We start from the raw sequence: 18,943 nt of genomic DNA on the forward strand, positions 1-18,943 counted from the left end.
ACATTGGAATGATGCCTAAAACATGAACACAACCCAGTACTTAGATATAGAACTCAATAAGAAGATAAAATCATTGAAGACAACTCATGCTGAAATAATGACGGAAATGTAAAACCCAAAGAGTCAACTAGAAAACTCAAAGAAAAGCCTTACACATAAAACAAATCAATCAGAAGATAAAGTATCAGGGTTCTAAGATGAAGAAGATCTGAACAAAATAAGCAAGGGCTATGAAGGCAAACAAGCAAACAATATATAAAGGACAGGAAGAGGAAAGGGGAGACCACGAAAGTTTCAAACCTTTGAATTAGAGTGAAAAAAGTCCTAAGTCACTTTTATAGAAATCTTCAATAATATCATTAATGAAGTCTATCCTAAACAAAGGAAGACATGCCTATACAGATACAAGAAGCACATATAACATCTAATAGGCAAGACCAGAAAAGAAAATTCCCACAGCATATCATAGTTAAAACACTAATATATACATAACAAAGAATGTGTACTGAAATCTGAAAGAGGAAAACAAACAAACAAACAAACAATATTCACAACCTATCCAAATATTAACTGATTTCTCCATAGAAATTTGAGAGCCAGAAGAACCTGGAACAATGAATTGTAAGTGATAAAAGACTCAGTGATAGAAGATGATAGAAAGCCTAGAATCATATAGTCATCAAAATTATCTGCCAAAATTGATGGAGAATGGAAATTCTCCACAATATACACAGCCTAAGAGAATTATATCCTACAAACCAAACCTAAAGGAAATATAGGAAGAATTACTTCAAACTGAAGAGAAGTATTAGCACAGCAGAAAGACCACGGAAAGAAATATGAAGCCATAATTATAAAAATACAAAGCAGCACTGAAAACACAACACCACCAAAACTCAACATTGTGAAGGCCACAGTTAGCATACATATTTTAATAATAACTTTAAATATTAATGGCCATACATTTCCAATCAAAAAATATAGGAAGACTGAATGAATCAAGAAACAAAATCATTCTACCTGTTCTCTACAAGAAATATATCATAGTTTCAAAGATTCCAAGATCACTGAAGAGTAAAAAGATGTAAAAATTCACCAATCAAATGGGAACAGGAAACAAGCAGCCATTGCTTATTAAATATTTGACAAAATAGACCACTTTGAAACTAGTCAGAAGTGATAAAGAGTGATCTGTCATTCTAATGAAGAGAATAGTTAACCAAGCAAACATTACTATCCTAAACATATATGCACCAAACTCTGAGGTCCTCAAATTCACACAAACACAAAAAAATGACTCTTGGATTTAAAGACATAAATTAGCATAATTTCATTAACAGTGGGTTATTTTAGTACCCAACTTGGTCCAATATGTAGGTTTTCCAAAAAAAAATGTGAGAGAGAGAGAGAGAGAGAGAGAGAGAGAGAGAGAGAGAGAGAGAGAGAGAGAGAAGTTAATAGACATCATACAACAAATAGATTGACAAACATACAAATAGCCAATCCAGACACCAAAGAACAATACATTCTTTATAGAAGCACATAAAAAATTCTAAAACAGACCACATTCTGGGACATAAAATAAATCTTTAAAAATTCAAAATGATTGAAAAATTCAAAATGATTGAAAGAACTTGTGCAAAAAACTTAAAGTTTACAGCAAACAAATCTCTAGTAAGTACAGAAACCATGGAGATTAAACAACTCAATATGGAATAACAAGTGGTTCAAAGGAAAACCAAAAGTATTTAAAACAAAATATCTGGGAACTGGATTAAAAGAATAAAAGCACAGCAAAATAAACTTGCAGGGAGATATTAAAACAATTCCATGTAGGTGCCTACATTTAAAAAAATCAAAAAGATCACAAAAATGATTAACGATGTAACTTAAAAACTACAAGTAGCAAGAACTACATCCAAACCCACTTGATAACAAGAAATAATAAATAATAAAAATCAGAACATAAAACAATACAGACTCAACAAGTCTAAAATTTGGTTCTTCGAGAAGATAAACAAAATTGAAAATCCTTAGTCCAATTCTCCAAAAGAGAGTATCCAAATTAGCAGAATCAGAAATGAACATGGAAATTTTACAGCAGATATTGACTGCTGTTGCCTTTGGTTGCTCTCCTAACCCCCAGATGTGGAGTCCCTGTTTGCTGAAGACACTATGTATTTCAGACACAGGGTACTGAAGATCCTGAGCTGGAACTGTTTTTGATACATCTTCATTGAAGACGTATAGCTTTTTTTTTTTTTTTTAACCATAGCTTTCATGGTAAGAGCACTGTGAAAGATTTCAAAGGAGAAAAGCAACAAGCAGTCTTACCCAGCTTTAATGCCTATGAACCACAGCAACTACTAACATTCCACAATAACTTTATCGGGAAGTAGTGGCATGTATGTCTTTGTGACAGCCAACAGCTCTTAAGTTAGTTTTAAGACATTCTCAAAAAGGAACAAATCATGCTTCATATTGGGAACTTAGTACTGGAAACCATTTCCCAGAAAAACATACAATAACTAATTTATTAAACCAGCACAATCCAAAACAACAATCTAAACATTTTTTCTGATGCCCACAGAAAAGTTTAGTTCTCACCCCTCTTCAAGAAACTTATTTTTGCAACAGACAGAGACCACTTCAAAGAAAATAACTAATCAAAGGACTGAGTTTAGGAGCACAGTTCCAATGGAGGTAACTATAAAACACTGTAGTGACAAAGGCCCGGGGAACATTGAGGAAGATTGAGGGAAGAGGGATTGTAAAAGCCAGAGGATTAGGAGTTGGCTGTGTGATTTTCTTTGTTAGTAATGTCAGAAGCTACACGCCAAAATTTTAACCAACGTGACTGCCTAAATATCAGCTGAACCACAACAAAAATAGTATGCCAAGTAAATGGATAAAGGTTACAAGTCAGTCCTACTCAAAGAGCGATAGGTAACTAAGGAATACTCAGAGTGAACAAGAAAAAGCACACTAATTGGGTTTATAATACCAATAGACAAGCTCTTAAAATATGCATACATTACAGAGACAGGGTATGTGTGTGTGTGTGTGTGTGTGTGTGTGTGTGTGTGTGTGTGTGTTTGTATGTGTGTGTGTGTGTGTATGTGTGTGTGTGTGTGTATAAAATTACATATGCATACATGCATGTAAAAACAATGACATAAAGGCTGTAAATTTGAAAAACAGCAAGGAATGGTTTCTGGGAGGGTTTGAAGGGAAAATAGAAAAAGGAAAATATAATTTCAAAAATAGAAGAAATGAAAAAAAAACTCAATTCAAATTTTGATTAGAAGCTCATAGCTTTTGGAGGTGTGAAGAGCAATCAGTGTGTGAGAGTGCTTGCTGTGCCAGTATGTGGACCTGAGTTCAAATCCTTGGCACCCATGTAAAAAATTAAACATAGCCACATTTGTGTCTGAAACACCAGAACGTCATGTGGGTGGAGACAGGGGATTGCTGAGGATTCTTCGCTGCCAGTCTAGTTCCATGTTCACCGAAGGACCTTACCATTAGGGAATAAAATGAAACAAATACAAGGGAATAAAGTAACAGAGGAAAATGCCTGATGTTCTTGTCTTGTTTCTGAATGCAAACACCACACACACACACACACAAACACAAATAGGTAAATGGATGTATGAACACATAAATAACAATGAGTCACCTATGTTAATGATTACGGAACACTGTGGAGGAGGGTACAGAAAAACATGAGTCAAAGTAAGGTGTTATGAATTATGAAAGATTGTATTTCAGATATGCCATGGCTGTTGCAGTACTGAACTCACAGTAGCTGTGGTTATCTGTATAATATTTGCTAAAACATACAGTACATATAAAAGAAACCAATACAATCACTAACAGTTGGCAGGAATGTAGAATGAGGAATTACTGCTCAATGTATACAAAATGTTAGTTTGTGGTGATTAAAATTATTTGGAGGGTTGTGGGTATTGCTTAGTAGCATAACACTTGCAAAGTAGGTGAGGTCCTGGATTAAATCCCCAGCAAGCCAGTAACTAACAGGAATCTAACAACTGCCTGAAAACTGAAAGTGGTGATGCATAATACTGTACAAACAACAATACTGAACTGTACACCTAAAACATCTACAGAAGGAATATTTACATTATACACATATACATTATACATTACTACAATAAAAAATTCATGCTTACTTGGCCTTGAAGTCACATTCTCAGGGGACAATGTAGATATTCTACGTGTGGTCAGAAGGGCAGAAGAACTTTCATGTAGTGAAGTTGTAGTCTTATCCCCAGTGGGTTTTGAACTTGTAGTAGCTGAATGAGTGGTTTCACGTGTAGTTTCCAGGTCAGTGGGTGCATGTGTTGAAGACTCTGATGACAAGGTCATGGCAGGGCTTATGACATCACTGACAAAATCCGAAAGTCTAACTGTACTGAGAGATGGTGAAGTTTCTATATTCTTTGAAGTTGCAATACCAAATTTACTAGTTGTAGAATGATCAGGAAACACAGGAAGACTAGAGGACATAGTCAGAGTATATTCTTTGGAAGGGCTGGAAGGCTGTAAGCCTGTGGTTCCTGGTGAAGTAGACGAAGGGGTTACAGTTAGAGTGGATGTGCTTGTCTCAGTGCCAGTGTGGCCAGAGAGAGAGGCTGCTTCTTCAGAAGCACCAGATGAAAGAGTTGTGGCTGAGCTGGTCTCTACCTCAGATACTGAGGAAGTGATGTCATTATAAGAAAATGTGGAAGTTATTGTGGGGTGTGGGGTGCTGGTCTTGGCAGAAAGTATGAGCCATGTTTCAGTCCTCTCTGAATCACCAGGTAAAGTAGGTGGACTGGAAACTGTTGACATGAGTTCTTTTCCAGAATGGATGACCCACAAGGCTGTGGTCTCTCTTTGATCTGCAGGAACAGACAGAGTTGGAGCAGTTTTATGTGTCTCTACCACAGAGGTAGTGGCCAGTGGTGTCATTATATCTTTTATACTAGGAAACTTAGTCAGAGTAGAAATACTTGGACTGGATTGTCCCCCAACATAGGTGACCGATGATATTGTGGTATGTTCAGAAGGATTATGAGTTTTTGAGGCCATCAAGTCTGGAATACTGGGAGAGATGTCTGTTCTTAGAATACTTGAGGTGGCTTCTCTTTCAGGAGGGGTGACCATCAAGGCAGGGGTCTCTAGTTGACCTGGAGAAGCATGCAGAGTTGAAGACACTGAATGGGTGTTTGTGCTAGAACTAGTTACTAGTAATGGTATCTTTTCTGTTACGCCAGGAGAAACAGCCAGAGTAGACATAGATGAACTAGGCTGTCCCTCAAGAGGGGTGGTCAGTGAAATTGTGGTATATGATTCAGAAGTAAGAAGAGATGGTGAAGTCATCGTGTCTAGAATAGTAGATGGAATGGTAGTAGTTAGAACACCTAAACTAGCTTCTTTTTGAGAATGAGTCACCAAAGATGCTATAGTCTCTGATAGACTTGGAGACAAAGACACAGTGGTATGGTGGCTTTCTATACCCAAATTTGTACTCAGTGATGTCAATTTTGGTATACTTGGAGAAAATGCTGTGGTGGTCCTATTTAAACTTGGTTGGACACCAACTTGAGTAGACAATGATGTTATAGTCAGTGATTTAGGAAGAGTATGATTTAATGTTGTTACGGTCATAATTTCTGGAACGCTAGGTGAGATCGTTGGAGATAGATTCCCTGAAGCCCCTTCATGCCCAGTATGGGTGATCCATTGGGCTGGGGATTTGGATTGACTTGAAGAAACTGGCAGAGTGGAAGGCAATGAATGGCTTTCTGAAACATAGCTAGTGACCACAGATGGTGTAATTTCTGGTGTACCTGGAGAGACAGACAGAGTAGACATGGATGAACTGGATTGTACCACATCAGAAGAGACTAATGGAACGTTAGTATGTGGTTCTGAGGAAATAACTGTTGGTGAGGTCATCATTTCCTGAACAACAGATGAAATGGTAGAAGATAAAGGCCCAGAATTGGTTTCCATTTCAGAATTAGTGTTCCATAATGTCTTAGATTCTGCTTGACCTGGTGAAGCAGGCAAAGTTGAAGTCATTGCATAGTTTTTTGTGCTGAAGTCAGTGAATTGTGACAGTGTCACTTCTGTTATCCCAGGAGAGACACCCTGAGTAGACACAGATAAACTGGGCTGTCCTCCATGATGGGTGATGAATGATGTTATGGTCTGTGTATCAGAAGAAGTTCCATTCTTAGTTATTGAAGTTATTGTCTCTGGAGCACTGGTTGAGATTAATGGAGATTCAGTTCCTAGAGTGTGTCCTCTTCCAGTGAGGGTAGACCATGGGGTTATTGATACTGCTTGATCTATAGAAGTATCCTGAGTAGAAGTCACTGAATGGCTTTCTGTGCCAGAGCTAGGGAAAACTGATGGAATACTTTCTGTTCTGCCTGGAGAGAATGGGAGAGTAGACATGACTGAAGTTGGTTGTCCCACATAATGGCTGACTAATGGAACCGTAGTTTGTTGTTCTGAAGGAAATACAGATGGTGAGGTCATCATTTCCTGAACACCAGGTAAAATAGTGGTAGATAAAGGCCCAGAAGTGGCTTCCAATTCAGAACTACTGACCCATGGTGTCTTAGTTTCTTCTAGCCCAGGTGAAGTAGGCAAAGATGAAGTCATTGCATAACTTTTTGAGCTTAAGTCAGTGAACTCTGATGGTGTCACTACTGTTATCCTGGGAGAGACACCCTGAGTAGACACAGATAAACTGGGCTGTCCTCCATGATGGGTGATGAATGATGTTATGGTCTGTGTTTCAGAAGAAGTTTGATTCTTAGTTACTGAAGTCATCACATCAGGAGCCCTGCTTGAGATTATTGTAGATACAGTCCCTGAAGTGCTTTCTTCTCCAGGATGGGTAATGAATGATGTTATAGCCTCTGTTTCAGAAGAATTTGGATTCCTTGTTAGTGAAGTCATCAACTCTGGAGCACTGGTTGAGAGTAATGTAGATTCAGTTCCTGAAGTGTTTCCTCTTCCAGTTTGGGCAGACCATGTGGTTGTGGATCCTGCTTGATCAATGAAAATACTCATTGTAGAAGCCACAGAAAGGCTTTCTGGGACATAGCTAGTGACCACTGATGGTGAAATTTCTGGTATACCTGGAGAGACATGTAAAGTAGACATGGATGAAGTGGATGGCCCCACAACATGGGTAACTAATGGAACTTTAGTAGGTGGTTCTGAAGGAATAACTGTTGGTGAGGTCATCGTTTCTAAAACACCAGGTGAAATAGTAGTGGGTACTGGCCCAGAAGTGGCTTCCATTTCAGAATGAGTGTCCCATGGTGTCTTAGATTCTGCTTGACCTGGTGAAGCAGGCAAAGTTGAAGTCATTGTGTTGCTTTCTGTGCCTAAGTCACTGAATTGTGATGGTGTCACTACTGTTATCCCGGGAGAGGCACCATAGGGAGACACCGATAAACTGGGTTGTCCTGCAGAGTGGGTGATGAATGACGTTATGGTCTGTGTGTCAGAAGAAGTTTGATGTTTGGTTATTGAAGTTATCGTCTCTGGAGCACTAGTTGAGATTAATGTAGATTCAGTCCCTGAAGTGTTTTCTCTTCCAGTATGTGTGGCCCATGTGGTTGTGGATACTGCTTGGTTTACAGAAGTATCCTGAATTGAAGTCCCTGAATGACTTTGTATGCCAGAGCTAGAGACCAGTGATGGCATATTTTCTATTTTACCTGAAGAAAAAGGGAGAGTAGACCCGACTGATGTCAGTTGCCCAATAATGTGTGTGACTAATGCAACTTTAGTATGTGTTTCTGAAGAAGCAACAGTTGGTGCTGTCCTCATTTCTGAAACACCAGATGAAATAGTGGTAGATAAGGGCCCAGAAGAGGCTTCCATTTTAGAATTAGTGTTCCATGGTGCCTTAGTTTCTATTTCACTAGGTGAAGCAGGGAAAGTTGAAGTCATTGCATAGTTTTTTGTGCCTAAGTCAGTGAATTGTGATGGTGACAGTTGTGTTATCCCAAAGGAGACACCATAGGTAGACCCAGATAAACTTGACTCTCCTGCAGCATGACTGATGAATGATGTCTGTGTAGCAGAAGAAGTTTGATTCTTAGTTATGGAAGTCATTGTCTCTGCAGAACTTGTTGAGATTAATGTAGATTTAGTTCCTGAAGTGATTTTATTTCCAGTATGGTTGGGCCATGGTGTTGTTGATACTGCTTGATCAATAGAAATATCCTGAGTAGAACTTACTAAATGGTTCTCTCTACTTGGGCTAGGGAACAGTGATGGCATTCTTTCTGTTCTACCTGGAGAAAAAGGAAAAATAGACATGACTGAAGTCTGTTGCCCAGGAATGTGTGTGACTATTGGAAGTGTACTATGTGGTTGTGAAGGAATAACAGTTGTTGCTGTCATCATTTGTGGAACACCATGTGAAATAGTGGTAGATAAATGCCCAGAAGTGGCTTCCATTTCAGAATTACTGTTCCATGGAGTCTTAGTTTCTTCTAGCCCAGGTGAAGAAGGCAAAGTTGAAGCCATTGCATAGTTATTTGAGCTTAAGTCAGTGAACTCTGATGGTGTCACTTCTGTTATCCTGGGAGAGACATCCTGAGTAGACACAGATAAACTGGGCTGTTCTCCAGCATGGGTGATCTGTGTATCAGAAGAAGTTTGATTCTTAGTTAATGAATTCACCATCTCAGGAGCACTGGTTGAGATTACTGTAGATACAGTCCCTGAAGTGCTTTCTCCTCCAGCATGAGTGATGAATGAAGTTATGGTCTGTGTTTCAGAGGAAGTTTGAATTTTCTTTATTGAAGTCATCATCTCTGAACCGCTGGATGAGATTAATGTAGATTCAGTTCCTGAAGTATTTCCTCTTCCAGTATGGGCAGACCATGTGGTTGTAGATCCTGCTTGATCTATGGAAATAACCTGTGTAGAAGTTGCTGAATGGCTTTCTGGGCCATAGCTAGTGACCACTGATGGTGTAATTTCTGGTATACCTGGAGAGACATGTAAAGTAGACATGGATGAAGTGGATGGCCCCACAACATGGGTGACTAATGGAACTTTAGTAGGTGGTTCTGAAGGAATAACTGTTGGTGAGGTCATCGTTTCTAAAACACCAGGTGAAATAGTAGTGGGTACTGGCCCAGAAGTGGCTTCCATTTCAGAATGAGTGTCCCATGGTGTCTTAGATTCTGCTTGACCTGGTGAGGCAGGCAAAGTTGAAGCCATTGCATAGCTTTCTGTGCCTAAGTCACTGAATTGTGATGGTGTCACTACTGTTATCCCGGGAGAGGCACCATAGGGAGACACCGATAAACTGGGTTGTCCTGCAGGATGGGTGATGAATGACATTATGGTCTGTGTATCAGCAGAAGTTTGATGTTTGGTTATTGAAGTTATCGTCTCTGGAGCACTAGTTGAGATTAATGTAGATTCAGTTCCTGAAGTGTTTTCTCTTCCAGTATGTGTGGCCCATGTGGTTGTGGATACTGCTTTATTTACAGAAGTATCCTTAATTGAAGTCACTGAATGACTTTGTATACCAGAGCTAGAGACCAGTGATGGCATATTTTCTGTTCTACCTGGAGAGAATGGGAGAGTAGACATGACTGACGTTGGTTGTCCCACATAATGGCTGACTAATGGAACTGTAGTTTGTTGTTCTGAAGGAAATACAGATGGTGAGGTCATCATTTCCTGAACACCAGGTAAAATAGTTGTAGATAAAGGCCCAGAAGTAGCTTCCATTTCAGAATTACTGTTCCATGGTGTAATGGTCCCATTAGTTTCTGCTTGACCTGGTGAAGCAGGCAAAGTTGAAGTCATTGCAAACCTTTTTGGGCCTATGTCAGTGAACTCTGATGGTATCACTTCTGTTATCCTGGGAGAGATATCCTGTGTAGACACAGATAAGCTGGGCTGTTCTCCAGCATGGGTGATCTGTGTATCAGAAGAAGTTTGATTCTTAGTTACTGAATTCATTTTCTCAGGTGCACTGGTTGAGATTATTTTAGATACAGTCCCTGAAGTGCTTTCTCCTCCAGCCTGGATGACATATGGTGTTATGGTCTTTGTTTCAGAAGAAGTTTGATTCTTTGTTATTGAAGTCATCATCTCTGGAGCACTTGTTGAGATTAATCTAGATTCAATTCCTGACGTGTCTTTTCTCCCAGTATGGGTTGCCCATGTGTTTGTGGATCTTGCTTGATCTACGAAAATCCCCATTGTAGAAGTCAATGACTGGCTTTCTGCTCCATAGCTAGTGTCCAGTTTTGGTTTAAATTCTGGTATACTTGGCAAGACATGCAAAGTAGACATTATTGACGTGGGTTGCCCCACATCATGGTTGGATAATGGAACTTTGGTATGTGGTTCTGAAGGAATAACATTTGGTGAGGTCATCATTTCTGGGACACTAGATGAAATAATGGTAGATACGGGCCCAAAAATCCCTTCCATTTCAGAATTAGTGTCCCATGGTGCTTTAGTTTCTACTTGTCCTGATAAAGCAGGCAACATTGAAGTCATTGCACAGTTTTCTCTACCTAAGTCAGTGAATTGTGATGTTGACACTTTTGCTTTGCCAGTAGAGATATCCTGCATAGACACAGATAAACTGGGTTGTACCTCAGCATGGGTGATAAATGATGTTATGTTTTGTGAATCAAAAGAAGTTTGATTCTTAGTTATTGAAGTCATTGTAGCTGGAGAACTGTTGGAGATGGTTGTTGATAGTACTTCTGAAGTCCCTTTTTTAGGAGGATGGGTGGGCCAAGGTGTTGCGGATTCTGTTTGTCCTTGGGAAATATCTGGAGTCGAAAGCATTGCAAAGCTTTCTGTGCCAGGTTGAGTGACCACTGATGGTTTGATTTTTGTTCTACCTGTAGAGGTTTGCAGAATATACATGGCTGAACTGGACTGTCCCCCAACTTGGGTTAGTAATGAAACTGTATTTTGTGGTTCTGAAGGAATATCAGTTGGTGAGGCCTTCGGTTCTGAAACATGGGGTGAAGTGGAGGTAGGTAGAACTCTAGAGGTTGCTTCCTTTTCTGAGTGAATGACCCATGTTGCTTGAGTATCTGGCTGACCTGGGGATACAGGCAGAGTAGGAATCACTGTGTTTCTTTCATAGCCCAAGTTGGTGAAGAGTGATTGTGTTACTTCTGTTATATCTGGAGTGACATGCTGAGAAGACACAGACAAACTGGGCTTTCCTCCATGGTGGATTTCCATGGAATCCACCAGTGATTCCATGATCTGTGTATTAGAGGCAGAGTGCCTCTTAGTTATTGAGGTCATCATATCTGGTACACTAGTTGAGGTGTTTCTAGTTACAGTCTCTGAAGTGCCTTCTCTTCCAGTATGGGTACTTGCTGGGGTTGTGGATTCTGCTTCACCTGTGAAAATATCCAGAGTAGAAGTTACTGAATAGCTTTCTGTGTCAGGGTAAGTGACCAGTGATGACTTGATTTCTGTTCTACCTGGAGAAGCAGGCAGAGCAGACATGGGTGAACTGGAATTTCCCCCAAGTTGGGTTACTAATGAAACTGTGGTATGTGGTTCAGAAGGAAAACTAGTAGATGAGGTAATCATTTCTGAAACATTGGTTGTAATGCTAGTAGATAGAACTCCAGGAGTGGCTTCCATTTCAGAATTAGTGTTCCATGATTTTCTAGTCTCTGATTGTCCTGAAGAAGCAGGCATAGTTGAAGTCATTGCATAGCTTTCTGTGCCTAAGTCAGTGAATAGTGATGGTGTCACTTCTGTTATCCTGGGAGAGATGCCCTCAGTGGACATAGATAAACTGGACTTTCCCGCAGGATGTTTCATAAAAGCTGTTATGGTCCGTATATCAAGAGAATTATTGTTTAGTGTTGCTGATGTCATGTTTGGAACACTAAGTGAGATTGCTGTAGAAAGAACCCCTGAAGTTCTTTCTTTCTCTGATTGGGTTACCCATGCAGTTGTTAATTCTTCTTGACCTGCAGAAACATCCAGAGTTGAAGTCACTGAATGGATTTCTGTGCCAGTGTGAGTTTGCTCTGAAGGCATGATTTCTGTTTTACCTGGAGATGCAGTCAAAGCAGACATGGTTGAACTGTGTTGTGCCCCAACATGGGTGACTAATGAAACTGTGGCATGTAGTTCAGAAGTAATAGGAGTTGAAGTCATCATTTTTGGTGCACTAGAAGAATTTGTTGTAGATAGAACTCCTGACATTTGTTCTATCTTAGAATGAGTGATCCATTTGGTTCTAGTCTCTGATTGATGTGAAGAAGCAGGCAGAGTTGAAGTCATTTCATAGCTTTCTGTGCCCAAGTCATTGAATATCGATTGTGTCATTTTTGTTATAGCTGAAGACACACCTTGAGTAGACTCAGATAAACTGGTCTGTTCCCCAGTTTGAGTGATTAATGATGTCATGGTCTGTGTATCAGAAGATGTTTGATTCTTATTTGTTGAAAATACCATGTCTGGAGCCCTGGTTGAGATGTTTGTAGAAAGAACCTCTGAAGGTCCTTCTTTTGCCTGATAGGAGACCCATGGAGCTGTGGATTCTTTTTGATCCCAGGAAACATCTAGAGCTGAAGTAACTGAATTCCCTTCTTTGCCACGGTAAGTTACCTTTGATGGTATGTTTTCTGTTAAAGCTCCTGAGACAGGCAGTGTAGACATAGCCAAACTGGGTGCTCCCCCAGCATGGGTGATTAATGAAACTGTGGTATGTGCTTCAGAAGGAATAGGAGTTGGTGATGTCATAATTTCTGGAACACTAGTTGAAATGGTGGTAGGTAGTACCACTGTAGTGACTTTTGTTTCAGAATGTTTGTCCCATGGTGTTCTAGTGTCTGGTTGACCTGAAAACACAGGCAGAGTTGAAGTTATTGCATAGCCTTCTGTCCCTACATCAGTGAATAATGATGGTGTCACTTTCATTATACCTGGAGAGCCACCCTGAGAAGGCACAGATAAACTTGTGTCTTCTCCAGCAAGGGTGAGTAATGATATTATGGTCTGTCTATCAGAAGAAGTTTGATTCTCATTTGTTGAGGTCATTATGTCTGGAGCACTAGTTGAGATGACTGTAGATAGTGTAAGTGAATTGCCTTCTCTTTCAGTATGGGTGTCTCCTGAGGCTGTGGTCTCCAATTGACCTTGGGAAATATCCATAGTAGAAGTCACTGAATGGCTTTCTGTGCCAGATCTTGTGCCCAGTGATGATATGATTTTTGTTGAATCTGAAGTGACTGGTAGAATTGACATGGTTGAACTGGGTTGCCCCCCAACATGGGTATCGAATGAAACTGTGGTATGTGGTTCAGAAGGAATAACAGTTGGTGAGATCATCATTTGTTGAACACTAGTTGAAGTGGTGATAGATAAGACGTCTGAAATGGTTTCTTTTTCAGGTTTGGTGACTGATGGTGCTCTTTTTTCCATTTGACCTGAAGAAGTAGGCAGAGCAGTTATTGCAACATTTTCTGTGTCTGTGTCTGTGAACAGTGATGCTGTTAATTTTGTTATACTTGGAGAGGCTGCCTTAGTAGACTTGGAAAAACTGGACTGTGTCCCAGCATGGGTAACCAGTGATGTTATGGTGTGCACATTCGAAGAAGTATGGTTCCAAGATTTTGAGATCATCATGTCTGGAACATTTGATGTTGTGTTTATAGATTTAGTCTTTGGTATGCCTAGGGAAACAGCTAGAGTTGTAATGACCGACTGGCTTTCTTTGCCTGTGGTAGTGTCCAGTGATTGTTTTATTTTTGTTATACCTGAAGAGGCAGGCAGTGTAGACATATCTGAACTATGTTGTTCTCCATTATGGGTGACCAATGAAGCTGTGGTGTGTGGTCCAGAAGACATAAGTTCTGTTGAAGCCATCATATTTGGACTAATAGTTGAAACGGTAGTAGGTAAAACCCCCAAAGTTGCTTCTTTTTCTGCATGAGTCACCAATGAGGCTGTGGACTCTATTTGACCTACAGAAACAGGAAGAGTTGAAGTGGTGATATATGTTTCTCTTCCATAATTAGGGGCCTGTGGTATCATCATTTCTCTCATACCTGGAGAGAGAGCCTGTGTAGACATGGATGCACTGGGATGTCCCTCAGCATTTGTGTCCAATGATTCTATGGGTTGTGGTTCAGAAGGAGAGTGTTTCACAGGTGTGAAGGTCATCATGTTGGTAACACTAGGTGAGATGGCTGCAGTTAGAATCCCTGAAGTTACTTTTCTTCTAGGATGTGTGACGAATGGGTTTATAGTTTCATGTTTTCCTGGTGAAAAAGCCATATTTGAAGTCATTACATGACTTTCTGTGACTGAGCTAGTGACCTGTGATGGTTTCACTTCTTCTATATCTGGATGGACAACTTTGGTAGATGTGATTAAACTGTGTCTTACATAATGAGTAGCTAATGATGTTATGTTCTGTGGTTCAGGAGGAGTATGGTTCAGGTTTATTGTGGTCATCCTGTCTGTAACACTAGGTGCATACTTTGTAGTTAGAATGCCTGAAATGGCTTCTTTTTCAGGGTTAGTGGTCCAAGAGGTTGTGGTCTCTGGTAGGTCTAGGAAAAAGTCTAGAGTTGCAGTCCTTGAATTCCTTTCTGTGCCCCTGTTAATAACTGGTGATGGGGTTCCTTCTATTACACCCAGAGAGACAGCCAGAGTAGACATGGTGAAACTGGGCTGTTCCTTGCTATCTGTTATCAATGAAGTTGTCGTCTGTAGTTTAGAAGGATTTGCAGATTTTGAGGTTTCCACCTCTTGATTATTAGGTGATATTGTTGTAGTTAACACCCTTGAAGTGGCTTCTGTTCCAGGATGGGTGATCCATGAGGTGGTCACTGATTGACCTTGGGTTGGGTTTCTTGTATGGATTCTTCTCCCAGAGCTTGTGAACAGTGGTCTCATTATTTCTGTTACATCTGGAGAGACAGCAATAGTAGACATGGGTGAATCAGTCTTTCCCCCAGCATGAGAGATAAGAGAAATTGTATTATATGGCTCAGAAGGTGAATGAGTCAGAATTGGTTTAGATGTTCCTATATCTTCCTTAGAACTGTAGCCTTCTAAGTTTTTCATATCAGGAATACTAGATGAGATGGATATAGTTGGACCAAACAATCTGTCTTCTTGTTCAATAGATGCCAAATCTGGTATGGCAGAGGAAACAGCTGCTGTTGAAAGGGTTGACCTGTCTTTTCCTCTGGAACTGGTGGCTGTGGACACCTTGGAATCTAATTCAACTTGTGAAGCATTTTTGGTTGTCTTGGCAATAGCTGAAGTAATCTCTAAAGCATGGGTAATCCATGAGATTGTATCAGACTCAGCAGAGGAGACTGTCAAAGTATTAACATTTGGGATGGTCTTTGTCTTAAGACTGGGAATCTGGGGGATTGTAATTTCTGGTTTTCTACTGTAAGAAGATGGGCTTGTCCTGGCAACCATGCTAATATTTTCTCTAAGGCCTGTGGAAAATGATGGTGCCATCTCTAGTAAGTTGTGGGAAGCATCTGAGGCTGTGATAATCATCTCTGTTGTGTTGATGTTGGTTGTTTTCTTTGATGTCTTGATGTGAGTCGGGGGTGTTGAAATTGTAGTTGACATTTTGGTGTTTGGAGTGAAAATGGAAGAGGCCTTCAGAGCTCTGGTAGTAGTGTCTGCTTTTACTGTCCCCTCTGTGGTTAGATCTGTAAGTTGAGACATGTAACACAAATTGTAAAAATGTTTATACTTTCTTTATACATAATTCATACATTATTTTCTACATCATAAAAGGAGGAGACATACCTATATAATGCTGCTTTTCTGGGATGTGGGTGGCATGCTGTGGCTTGGGAAAGGGTACTATGAATTTTGCTACATTATTCATGTGTTTTTCTCTTCTCTCTCTCTCTCTCTCTCTCTCTCTCTCTCTCTCTCTCTCTCTCTCTCTCTACGTGTGTGTGTGATGGGATCTCCTATTTCCAAGACCAGCCTTAAACTCAACTACACAGCTGAGGGTATTCTTAAACTTTTGAACTGCCTGCCTCCTAATTACTGAGATTATAAATTTGCACCATCACATTTAGTTTATATCATGAAAAGGATAGAAACTCAGGGATTTGTGAATTCTAGGCAAGCATTTTACCAACTGAGTCTTTATCCCGTTGGGCTGTAACTTCTTCATAAGTTTGTGACCACATTAATCAATCCCTGTTCCCCTCTACTTTCTGTGCTGCTCAAGTTTAAGCTCTCCCCTTCTCTTGACATATCTATCCCTCATCAGGCTCCATTAATTCTCTTCTTTTTCATGGGCAAACTTAAGCCCACCTTCACTGAGACTTAATTCGATTTATTTTCTTACTAGAATATCTGGATTGCAATTTTCATCTTCTGCAGTCTGGTTGAGTAATATATATTAATGTTTGACTTCTTGACATGTGGTAGCTACTCAGTTCAAAGTACTGAGTGAACAAATGAGTGTAAGAAAGAATGGTACATAAGAATGTATATCCTTTGATTTGAGAGAGGTGGCATGTGCCATTTGTTTTAAAGTTTGGGTTCAATAACGTTACAGTTCTGTGCTGATTTTGTCATTTTTTTTACTAGAGATGTGACTGTAATGGAACTTGTTTGGCTTTGTTCTAACAAATGTTTTTTTTTAATTTTTTATTAGGTATTTTCTTCATTTACATTTCAAATGCTATCTCAAAAGTCCCCCATACCCTCCCCCCCACACTCCCTTACCCACCCACTCCCACTTCTTGACCCTGGCATTCCCCTGTACTGGGGCATATAAAGTTTGCAAGACCAAGAGGCCTCTCTTCCCAGTGATGGCTGACTAGGCCATCTTCTGCTACATATGTAGCTAGAGACATGAGCTCTGGGGATACTGGTTAGTTCATATTGTTGTTCCACCTAAGAAATGTTTAATAGCAAAATTTGATTTGATATTCTTTGGAAGATATTTTCTGGAAGACACTTAATATTTCACAGTATTAGTTAATGTACATTTAAGAGTATAAAAGCTGAGCTTGTAGTACATTGAGTAGAACATTTACCTAGCATTTATGGAGTTCTGGATTCAATCCCTAGAATGACATAATCAGAATAGAGTGGTGCATACCTGTAAGTACTGTAATCCAGAATGGAATCTACACATTAGAACCTAATGCTCTCTTTTGACCTCCATAAGTGTCATGCACATAAGCAGTTCCCAGACATATGTAGGTGCCAGACCAAGCCAAGACTTTTTCACAGGCCCCAATGAAAGGACAAAGGGAACTTCAGTTCTGTGATCTTGACCAGGAAAACTTGGCCAGATCAGTCTGATGCTGGAGTTAGTACCTAGTACGAAATCAAATTTGTAGTTTCTCTGAACTGGAGCCAATTCTCTTCTACTGTGTGGATTCTGGGCTTGAACTCATGTCATCATGCCTGATGACAAGCACTGAACCATCTCACATAGATATTAATTTTTTATTCTTCTTTTTACTAGTTCTTTGGGAAATTTGTCCAATGTATTTTGATTATATCCAACTTCTACTGCAATTTATAATATGCAGAATAACATGTTATTGGTACATTTGTATGTATACAGTACTATAAAGTATACAGCATAAAATCTCTGGAAATTTTTACCAATAATTTGATTTCTTTTAAATGTTTAATAAATGAATTATGTAACTCATGCCTTGCAGTGCTGAGATTAAAACCCTCTGCCTTGCACATGCTAATCAAGTACTCTATCACTGAGCTATATTCCCAGCTCTTCTTTCAATTATGTTCTGGAAAGGGTCCTATTAACTTATCCAGGTTGTTGTCAAATTCACAATCCTACTGACTTGGCTGCCTGTGTGAGTGTTATAGCCCTGAACCACCAGGTCTGTCTTTAATAGGTTTAACATGTAGTATATAGTTTTAAAATTAATGTATAAAAGACTCCATGAATGCTAATGATTAATTCTGCCTGGATGCAACATGGGTACATGGTATTTTATGTGCACTTGTCTACATGTTTTGAAAAGCCATTATTGATTGATTCAGCAGCAGAGTCCTTGATGTAGAGTCTGCTAATGAGGAGCTTGAAACAGGCCTTAGCAATAGTGTGCTTGCTTAGCATGTATGAGTAGCTGTAGCTCATCCAAAACTCCTACACACAAAATTGGATTATAATAATTTTGTCCTTTTGCTGTCTTTCTGTATATTCTGTTTATATCACAGTCTCCAAAATATATTTTATTAAATTAGCATATCAGTGAGGACATGGTGGTGCTTCTTGAAATCTTAGTTTTTGTTTTTGTTTTTTTTTTAAGTTAGTTGAGGTTGGGTTACATAGAAAGTCGTTAGAAAGAGAATAGAGAAAGTGAAATTAAAGTTTGTGGTCTGGAGCAAAGCTTGTTCAGCATATTATGAGAATACTGGTATACATTGGCTTCTACACAGTAACCATTAGACAAAGATCCAACTCTGACAAGCATTCATAAAAACCATACAGCATTCTCTTTAAGGCAAACAAGAAGTTTGTTGCCCTGAAAGAGGAAATAACATAACAGGTCTTATTTCTACTTTCTTGGGAGCATACACAGTGGGATTTACCTTTATGGTTAGCAGATGATGTAGAAGCCAGAGAACCCTTGCCCAGGCCTGCAGTGTCTCCATGGACAGCTCCATTAGATATGTCTGTGTGGTATTGCATGCCATCTTCCATTTCTGCAGGTGAGAATAAGGAAGAAAGCAAGTAACTATCTTTTCCAGAAAGCCTGTTGTTTAAATAGATCAGCCCACTGAGTACACATCATTCTTAGAGCCTGTGAAAGTGACCTTGAACCACAGCTACACAGGATGACTAGCCAGTTCTTACATCCATAACTTTCCTATAAATGTATTTTTCCATCCTGGTTTTGTGCAGATC

At 39.6% G+C, this 18,943-nt stretch overlaps 1 protein-coding gene and 1 long non-coding RNA gene across 4 annotated transcripts in view; one reads left to right on the top strand and one right to left on the bottom strand.

Moving 5' to 3' along the window:
- Positions 1-18,943, bottom strand: part of Muc16 (mucin 16) — a 179,377-nt gene that overhangs the window by 136,874 nt on the left and 23,560 nt on the right. For all 3 annotated transcript variants that reach the window (XM_011242634.1, XM_011242636.1, NM_001378248.1), the window contains exons 3-4: positions 18,628-18,741; positions 4,194-15,737 (exon numbers count right to left, since the gene is read on the bottom strand). In XM_011242634.1, the coding sequence (XP_011240936.1) occupies positions 4,194-15,737; positions 18,628-18,741 (11,658 nt within the window). The remainder of the gene's footprint in view (positions 1-4,193; positions 15,738-18,627; positions 18,742-18,943) is intronic.
- Gm39297 overlaps positions 12,979-18,943 on the top strand; it is a 44,869-nt gene continuing 38,904 nt past the window's right edge. Inside the window, exon 1 of the long non-coding RNA XR_870556.1 lies at positions 12,979-13,033. This is a non-coding gene — a long non-coding RNA (predicted gene, 39297). The remainder of the gene's footprint in view (positions 13,034-18,943) is intronic.

This window comes from Mus musculus, chromosome 9, assembly GCF_000001635.26.
Source record: "Mus musculus strain C57BL/6J chromosome 9, GRCm38.p6 C57BL/6J".
In the NCBI taxonomy this organism is placed as follows: domain Eukaryota; kingdom Metazoa; phylum Chordata; class Mammalia; order Rodentia; family Muridae; genus Mus; species Mus musculus.